The sequence below is a fragment of the Pecten maximus genome, unplaced genomic scaffold, assembly GCF_902652985.1.
Source record: "Pecten maximus unplaced genomic scaffold, xPecMax1.1, whole genome shotgun sequence".
Classification (NCBI taxonomy): Eukaryota; Metazoa; Mollusca; class Bivalvia; order Pectinida; family Pectinidae; genus Pecten; species Pecten maximus.
Window position 1 is genome coordinate 1,741 of NW_022981216.1, and position 8,400 is coordinate 10,140.

Below are 8,400 nucleotides of genomic sequence, written 5' to 3' on the forward strand. Positions count from 1 at the left end.
AAATATGTTGTATGGTATTTGAAACAATGAATTTGAAAATTTACTATATATATTAATTTTGTTTATTTACATTTACATGTATGCAAAAGATGATATGATTTAACCTGTCCAAAGGCATAGTCTCAATCAAGGGCATGTTACAGACTTTAATTTTGAGTTACAAGCATTTGAATATAATAGATCAGAATACTATTTCATTAAACATTTCAAAAATGAACTAATTGAAAAAAAAGTTGCTGATAATATGAGGTGAACCAAATAATTCAAATAGTTTGAACTGGCCTTTCAAATTGTAAAATGCTACACAGGCTGACATTATTCAATATTTTATTCAGAAATCTATTCCAAATCTTGAAATTTTCATTTTTAATCTATTGATATGATGTAGGCCTACTGCAGTATTGTACTGTACTGTAGTGTAGTGAGGAAGTTTCCAGCCCGCAGTGTAGGTGGTTCAATTTAAATAGTTCTACAAAATTAAATGAAATCCAAGTCACATTTAAGTCGCCGTTCTACAAATGCTTGTATTTTTTTATAATGTTCATGGGTAATGCTAGTCTTTCTTGTGAGAGTACGTAGCAATGCAAGACGTGCCCGAGTAAGGCATCCCTTCTCCTCGGGGACTCTAGTAAGTCTACGTCAGTAAATCATCGGTAAAAATCGAGATTTATGTTATTTCTCTTTTCACAAATTAATTCATATATCAGAAAAGTTGCAATGAAATAGCCTTGGGTGTGGTCATTCACGAGATAGTATCCCAGAGAACACGGTTCTGTGTACATTTGTCACTTCAATCTGGAGATTCCCGTTGTTATTTTTAGACGTAAACAATCACTTAACGAATCTAGCTACAAACAAATACGGTACACAGACTACCCAAATTAAACAATTAGTTAACTTCGAAGACAAAGTATCACTACATTAAATATCAAATAAACGGGGACTGTTCTCCGTGCATATTTACCGTCGTCTGTTTCATCAAACGTCAACAAACACTTTTACTTACCGTCAGCGTTAGACCTCCGAGGCTTCGGGAATTTGCTTGACATTCTGAACGCTGGGTTGATTTTTCGCATGCATGTTTGTGATCGCGACAAAGTATCTATATCCTGGAGCATTGCCTCTGATGTTGAAAAATAGCAATATATACTGGCAATAACAGTAAAATTAATCTGAACCCAGCTTACCGAGCAGTTCAATCAGGCAGGCGGCTTGCACAACACACTTGGGCTGCGCTCGATTCGCTGTCCAGAACGTTCCGCACAGTCAGAACAGCAATAAAGTACACTGGAACAGTGTCCGGAACTTGTCCAGGCTGTGCCCGCGAAATAGGTGGTGCAGCTGGAACAGTGACGTCACAAACATGGCTTCCTCGAACTTTTACAGGTGTAATTGCGGTGTTTTCTTCTGCACATTAGCAGCAGCAATGCAACACAGATGTACTAAAGCTGGTAGGTGAATCATATCCTCCAAATATGGGACTTCCAAAGTAAAAGCATGACTTAAATAACTCTGAATATTGGCTATTAAATGGAACTTGGAAGATTCATTTGCATGAGTTAATGTACATTACTTCATGTGCTGTAAAATTAGTTAAATTACTCTATTAAAAAAATTGCAGTATCATTAGTCCACAGAAGCATGGATCGTTTTATTTTAATCACAAAAAATCGGTTGTAGGGAAGTATAACTGACTTCAGAGGAATGTTTGAAAGATGCCTAGGCTAGCCTAGGTAGGCATCTTTTAACCCCCAATTCGTCTGCAAAGTCAGTTATGCATGGAAGTATCGATTTTTTGTGATTAGCCCCCGTTCGGGACTTTACTTCACAATAAAGGGATTTACTTTAAATTTTAACATCATATGATATATATATATATTATATATTCACATGCATCAATGAATACAAAGTGAAACTGATAAGTTGTTGTGATGGACAGGTGTAGATATTAAAATTGTAAATCAAACAATTTTATTGTGAAGTAAGGTTCTGACCCCAAGTACCTGAGCACCACTGGAATGTTATAGAGCCATTGAAACCACCTTCATACGTTCCCCCCAGAAACAGATGTAGATCTATATTTACATGACAATGACATTAATATTATTTTACACCTACCTGTTTATTAACAGTTGCTGGTGATACTGCTACATGCTCGAGTGCCAGCACCACAAGTTCGAGAAACATTGAAGATGTTGGAGACAGTGAGGACAGGACAATGTTTGAATGTGATGTCTGTAAAGGATGGTTTTTGGACATGAAGACTTTTGACCGCCATGACTGTATCATGAATACCGGTAATGCTTCTAACGAAAGTCCGCTTGCAGCAGCATCATCATCATCATCATCAGAGAAAGGTAATCCTATAAGCACATGTACATGGAACAGAAAAGCAACCCTGATGCTTATTGATTTATACAAGAAACTGGAAGAAAGTGTTTCATCTGGTAAGATGAAAAAGAAAGTACTTTGGGAAAAAATAGCAAAAGAACTGCAATCAGAGGGTTACAGTTTCTGTTGTGATCAAGTTTCTGGAAGGTGGAAGTCTCTGATGAGAGCTTACAAAAACGTTAAAGACCACAATAAGAAAAGTGGCAACAACCCAAAAACCTATGAATATGAGGAAGAACTGGATGAAATTTTTGGGCAGAATCCCTGTATAGTACCAAAATTTACACTATCTACCAACTCATCAAAAAGACCCTTAGGTGATGATAGTGATGATAATGATGATGATGATGATGAAAGTGTTTCAAGTAATGAAGCCAGGAAAGCTAACCCTCCAAAACAGCAAAGAAAGTCAAGCGCGAATGAAATTGTTGAAGTTTTCAAGAGCTATATTGCTGATCAGGAAAAGAAACAGAAGGAAGAAAGGGGTATGAGGGAAAGAATGCACAAAGAAAGAATGAGTGTAATGACCAGTCTAATACAAGTACTAAAAGGAAAAAATGAAGATGATAAATAAGAAAGTAAGGATAGAATCTATGCTTATTACATTACATGTATATACATAGGAACAATCCATCCACCTTCTTCAGTTCATAGTATTTCAAAATAACTAACTTGTAATGGCTAGGCATGCACAATTACAATATAAAATTTTATCAAAAAATTTGTATTGAATTAATTCTGATATTGTTGTTAAATATGTATATTTTATTTCTTTGTTACGGAACTGTTAGTTGTAAACTCTTTTAGATCAGATTTGAATCAGATTCAGTCTTCACAATTTGAATGATAAAGATAAGCTTGTATTGCTTGACTGCTGTTTTTAGTATCAGTTAACACTTAATCACTATATTTTTTTCTCTCATCAGAATGTGTTGTATGCATGGAAGATGGAAAGCATCCAAATTGTGTTTTTGTGGACTGCGGTCACTTGGTTGTGTGTATGGACTGTGGATCAAGATGCAACACATGCCCAGTTTGTCGGGAGGAAATAAAGCAGAGAATCAAAGTGTTTCCATGAGTTTGTAAAACAACAGCAAATATGAAACAAAACTTTTGATTATTCACCTGAAAATGGTGGAAAGATTTGGTGTGGTAAAATGGTTGTTACGTTTTATTCATAATTCTCTTGTTTACTCAGACAGGAAGTGCAGTTTTTAATGTGGTACAAGTTATTGTTTTTATTAATAATTAAACTCATTTGTCTACAATTTTCTTATTTAAGTTGATATATGTGGCCAGATGCTGCTTAAGGAAGGAGCAACTGCAATATTATTTCTTTCATAAAGCATGACTTTACTTATGGATGTCTTTTATGCTGCAGGTAATCAGGGCCTGTTGTGAAATGTAATTATTTTTATTTGCCAATAAATGTACCCATTATGTGTCAGATGATTCAGGCCCATTTTGACTCTTTTTCATTGTATTCAATCAAACATTCCATTTTTTTTTTCATTATATATTTATTTTGCTATTGTGCCAAATTTATATGAATAATACTATATTTTAATATTGTGAATGTCACCAACTGTAATGCATCTCTATTATGCTTACTCGGGTGTTATATCTACATGTAATATTCATTACATTGTTTTTAAAGGAAACAGATAGTTTCTTATCTCATTCTCAGTAAAAACATTTTGTTTTTTCAAATTGTACAAGACAGAGGATTTAGTTTGCAAATATATAAACATTTATATATGCAATATGTTCTGATAAAATGTACTTTAATATGTACATTAGTATTTCATGTCTTGGAATTAAAGATTTGAAACTCTTTAGTATTTTTTTTATCATTTACTGTTCACATTTGGACCAGGTTTCACAAACATTTGTAATCCTTTTGTCTTATAAAAAATGTAACTTAAATCAAGATTTTAAGTTAACAGGTCAAGAAAGGAATACCTGTCATGTCTATGTTTGGTTTAATGAGCTTATTTACATCCTATCAACAGTTTGTGAAGCTTTGGTTGTAAACATACCAAGAATACCAAGTTCCTTCAAATGAATGACCTTGACCCATTTTCAAGTTCACAGGGGACAGATGAGGTAAATCTTCAAATACACGTATCTTCTTCTCTATAGCTAAATGACCTATAATGATGATACATGTATTTGGCCTGTTGCCTGCCAGGATGAAGTGTTCCAGGTTCATTAAAGTGAATGACAGCTTTTCAAGGTGACTTTGGTTAAAATTTCAAAATTTTGTAGTCTTTGTCTGCTGACCATTGGGACTTGCACTCCAAGAGGTTTTACATGTTGACATATAAATTAAAGGATGAAAAAAAATTACACCCAGACATAGTATTTATTTATCAACTGTCATTAAAAACAAGTCAACAATCTGATCTGTACATAAGGCACACTTAATAATGTTTCTATATTGTTAATAATGTTTCTATATTGTTATTTTTTTTTAATTGCAAGTCACATGAAACAGTTTTCAGCTGGAGGTGAAAAGTTGAAAACTCAAATTCTTTATTTTACTTCTTCCAGTTACCACAGATATGAGACATTTCAATTTCCGGACATTCTTCTTGCTATAATGTCTCGTTTGATAACCCCTTCATTGTCATTTTCATGCATATGCATGGCTTGTTGTCGGGGACAGTCTAGTGCTGGATCTATTTCCAAGTAATCATCATATTCATCGTTGTGGATTAAACAAATGTTATGCAAAACACATGATACCATTATTACTTCCACCGCAGTTTTAATACTTTGAGTATCCAGATAATTTAGTCGCCTAAATCTGCCTTTCAGTAAGCCGAATGCTCTTTCTATTACAACTCTGTTTGCAGACAACATGTAATTGAAATTCTTTTGTTGATATGTGAGATGTCCATTATCTCTAAATGGTGTCAAGAGCCATCTACGAAGGGGATAAGCGCCATCAGCAATTGTATGATTGCCGTTACACAATAATAAACCATTCTCCCACAGGTCAGAATTGCGCAACACCCTTGCATCGTGGCAGCTACCAGGGTATCCTGCAAAACAATCTGTGAAGATCATTTCTGAATTACACACAGCCTGAAGGTGAAGAGAATGGAACTTTTTCCTATTGACATAAGACTGGGCATTCTCTTTTGGTGCACGTATTGGAATATGAGTTCCATCCAGGGAGCCTACAATCCCTGGAAATCCATTACGTTGTTCAAATTTGTCCACAGTTTCCTGCAGAGATTGATTTTTAGGCCAAGAAATAAATTTGTGTTTTAAATTTTTCAATATTGCATCAATGATCCGTCTTCTACATAAAACCACTGATGACTCGGATATCCCAAATCTGTCAGCTATCTTAATTATGCTATCTGAACCACCAAGGTACCACAATGTCACATATAACTGTTTTTCAACTGCAATAGGCTCTCGTCCACCAGTTCCACCAACTACTAGCTCCGGGCAATCTTTAAGATAGCTACTCATTTTCTGAAAGGTTTCTCGAGACAAACGAAACATTCGTCGAAACTCTGTCTCATTGTACTCTGGTATTACAGTATCAGCATAATTCAAAATCCTTGACCTTGGCTCTCTCACAACACTGAAATTGAAATAAAAGAAAAAAATCCACTTAACTTTACAATATAAAACACAACACCCTGGATCTGAATCAAAATTTTTATGAAGTGTGTAGTGATATGTATATGGAGACTGATGAATATCAATCAAGAATCTATTGATTATTATTTATGTATGGTAGCCCTGCGTTTTGGGAAAAATAAATAAATTTTATTACAATATTATGTAAATGTCACATGTGAAAATTGTAAATTATTTCTTTTTGTTGTCCGAACACTGCGTGTCATATAACTGTCTGTCAGAAAAATCATGTTGCTGGTGGTTCTAGTGTGATAGAAATGTTGTGTGTCGACAACAGGAAGATGCAACGTACTATCTTAGATAGGACGAAAAACAAACAAAATCTAGTTTGATTCACTTACGACACAATGAATGAGTGATTATTTGTGTTTAGCAATGAAACTTACCAACAAGCACAATATGCAGCTATTGCCACACCTACTAAGTCATCTCCTTTGAAATTATCATCGTCTTCACCCATTTCTAAAGCTGACAACACAGAAGTAACGGTATTGGTCGCCATATTGGAAATACACTTCCTGTTCCAGCGCATTCGATTCGCACCAGTTCCAGAACACTGTTCCGGACAGTGAATCGAGCACGCCCTTGGTGACGTCACTGACGTCACATCCGGAATAGACTCGCCTCTGGAATGTGTTCTAGAATGTTCTAGAACATTCCATGACACGTCTAATAAATAAGACCCTTTTTCAAAACCCTACTGTGGCCGTTTTATGACAGTTATCGAAAAACCAAAGATACTGTTTTCTTCAGAATTACTTCTACTTGCTACATTTGGAGGGTCATTTCGTCAGATTTAAGATTAAACTCTCCAGGTCGAGTTATACAGTAACCAACAGTCAAAGTGTCGATTTTGGCCTGTTTGGCCCCAAATATCTCGACAACTAGATTTTTCCCAGATATACCGAATATGTCAGGACGTAGATCACACCGAGTTTTATAAATGTGGAAAGTTTCATTAAAATATTAAGTAGCGTTTTCTTTGCACCCAAAGCGCAGTAATACGCTGCTAAGTAGCCAAAAGTAGCCGTGTCTACATTCCGTTCCGTAAGGAACGATAACTCTGTTATCGCCTCCTTACTGCACTTCATTCCATATTAACTCTTTACGTACTCATTCAAATTTCGCGGTCGCTACCGGAAGTGAATGCTGGGTAGGTCCTTTGTGTATTGGAGCATATGGCTATCACATCAGACGTCGATAAAACGATCTTTTACTGATCTTTTACTGTTGTATAATGCTTAATATTAAATGAAGTTTATCATATGGAACAAGTACTGAGTACGGAAACTCTTTTACCCAAATTTTCCTTTAAAATACGGCGAAATCACCAGGCAGAATCGCGGGAAATGACATGTTGATCGGCACATGTGTCACACGTGTGTAAGAAATCACGCAGTTAAAACATCGTTTTTTCGGTGTGTAAAAATATTTTACGTATTTCTTACTTATTTTGATGATAAACGTTACTCAATTATATATATATTATCGTTTTTAATTGTTTTATTGTGTTTAAAACCTCAACAATCTCGCAGAAAACGAAAGTAAATTTGAGGCCGCCATTTTGTAGCTATGTAAACAACTCGGCATGAACCGGCGGAATTCTTTGAAATAGACAATCTTAACGAATGAATATGCTTCTGGTACGTAAAATATACCATCAATACAATATTTACATCGCTTTTTATTTCTTAAAAACATCATTTCCGTGTCAATTCCTTCGTATGACTATGCTAAACCAGCAAGTAATATCAACATCTTTCGCGATGTTTTATGACGATTTGAGTCGTCACAAAGGATGGAAGGCATGTTAATTGTGACGTGTGTAGTCGTCATGAAGGATACAAGAGCACGTTTTTGTGACGTCTGTAGTCGTCGTGAGTACGGAAAGAGTTAAAACTCGGTCAACCCAGTGAAGTATTTTGGAGCGTTAGTAGATCGAGGCGTAAACATCATGTTTGTGGTCATTGAGTCACAAACACAACATTAAAGGAGTATAGGGTAATCAGCAACAATTTTTGCGGTTTGCGTTTAAATAATGACCGATAAAAATGATTGGAGACTTGAGTATATACATAAGATATTAACACACTTAATGGAATCAGGATATAAGTCAGTAAAATTATTCTATTGGACAAGGCTTTTAAATATTTGACGAGGAAGTTGTTTCAATACTAGAGGGTGACACCTGAAGGATGTCACAGATGGAATGAAGTGTAGTAAGGGGCGATAACTCTGTGTGAGCACGTTTTGTCAAAATCGCTCAATATCTTATTTTCGACCAATAAAAAGAATGTGTTGTTCGTAAAGGCAACAAAACCCATAAAGTTGAATATGCAGTCCCCTAAT

General features: G+C 35.3%; 2 protein-coding genes across 3 annotated transcripts; one reads left to right on the top strand and one right to left on the bottom strand.

The window, feature by feature from the left end:
* The first annotated feature begins 1,227 nt into the window (after positions 1-1,227).
* LOC117319954 (E3 ubiquitin-protein ligase APD1-like) lies at positions 1,228-4,239 on the top strand. 2 transcript variants are annotated; one of them, XM_033874663.1, is made up of 3 exons: positions 1,228-1,451; positions 2,133-2,969; positions 3,318-4,239. In XM_033874663.1, the coding sequence occupies exons 1-2, from the start codon at positions 1,364-1,366 to the stop codon at positions 2,963-2,965; spliced, it is 921 nt and encodes a 306-aa protein (XP_033730554.1). In that variant the 5' UTR covers positions 1,228-1,363; the 3' UTR covers positions 2,966-2,969; positions 3,318-4,239. The 2 variants fall into 2 exon arrangements, with proteins under 2 accessions (XP_033730554.1, XP_033730555.1); XM_033874664.1 differs by having other exon boundaries at positions 2,133-2,357.
* A 498-nt stretch (positions 4,240-4,737) lies between these two features.
* Positions 4,738-6,641, bottom strand: LOC117319953 (putative nuclease HARBI1). Its single transcript, XM_033874661.1, has 2 exons — positions 6,438-6,641; positions 4,738-5,992 (listed from the first exon to the last, which is right to left on the bottom strand). The coding sequence occupies exons 1-2, from the start codon at positions 6,581-6,583 to the stop codon at positions 4,966-4,968; spliced, it is 1,173 nt and encodes a 390-aa protein (XP_033730552.1). The 5' UTR covers positions 6,584-6,641; the 3' UTR covers positions 4,738-4,965.
* Between the last annotated feature and the right edge of the window lie 1,759 nt (positions 6,642-8,400).

Bases quoted from the DNA above. Each gene is read 5' to 3' on its own strand.
- LOC117319953 (XM_033874661.1), bottom strand. From the start codon at position 6,583: ATGCGCTGGAACAGGAAGTGTATTTCCAATATGGCGACCAATACCGTT. The intron at 5,993-6,437 runs GTAAGTTTCATT...TTTCAATTTCAG, and splicing joins GCTGCATATTGTGCTTGTTG to TGTTGTGAGAGAGCCAAGGT.
- LOC117319954 (XM_033874663.1), top strand. From the start codon at position 1,364: ATGGCTTCCTCGAACTTTTACAGGTGTAATTGCGGTGTTTTCTTCTGC. The intron at 1,452-2,132 runs GTAGGTGAATCA...GTTTATTAACAG, and splicing joins ACACAGATGTACTAAAGCTG to TTGCTGGTGATACTGCTACA.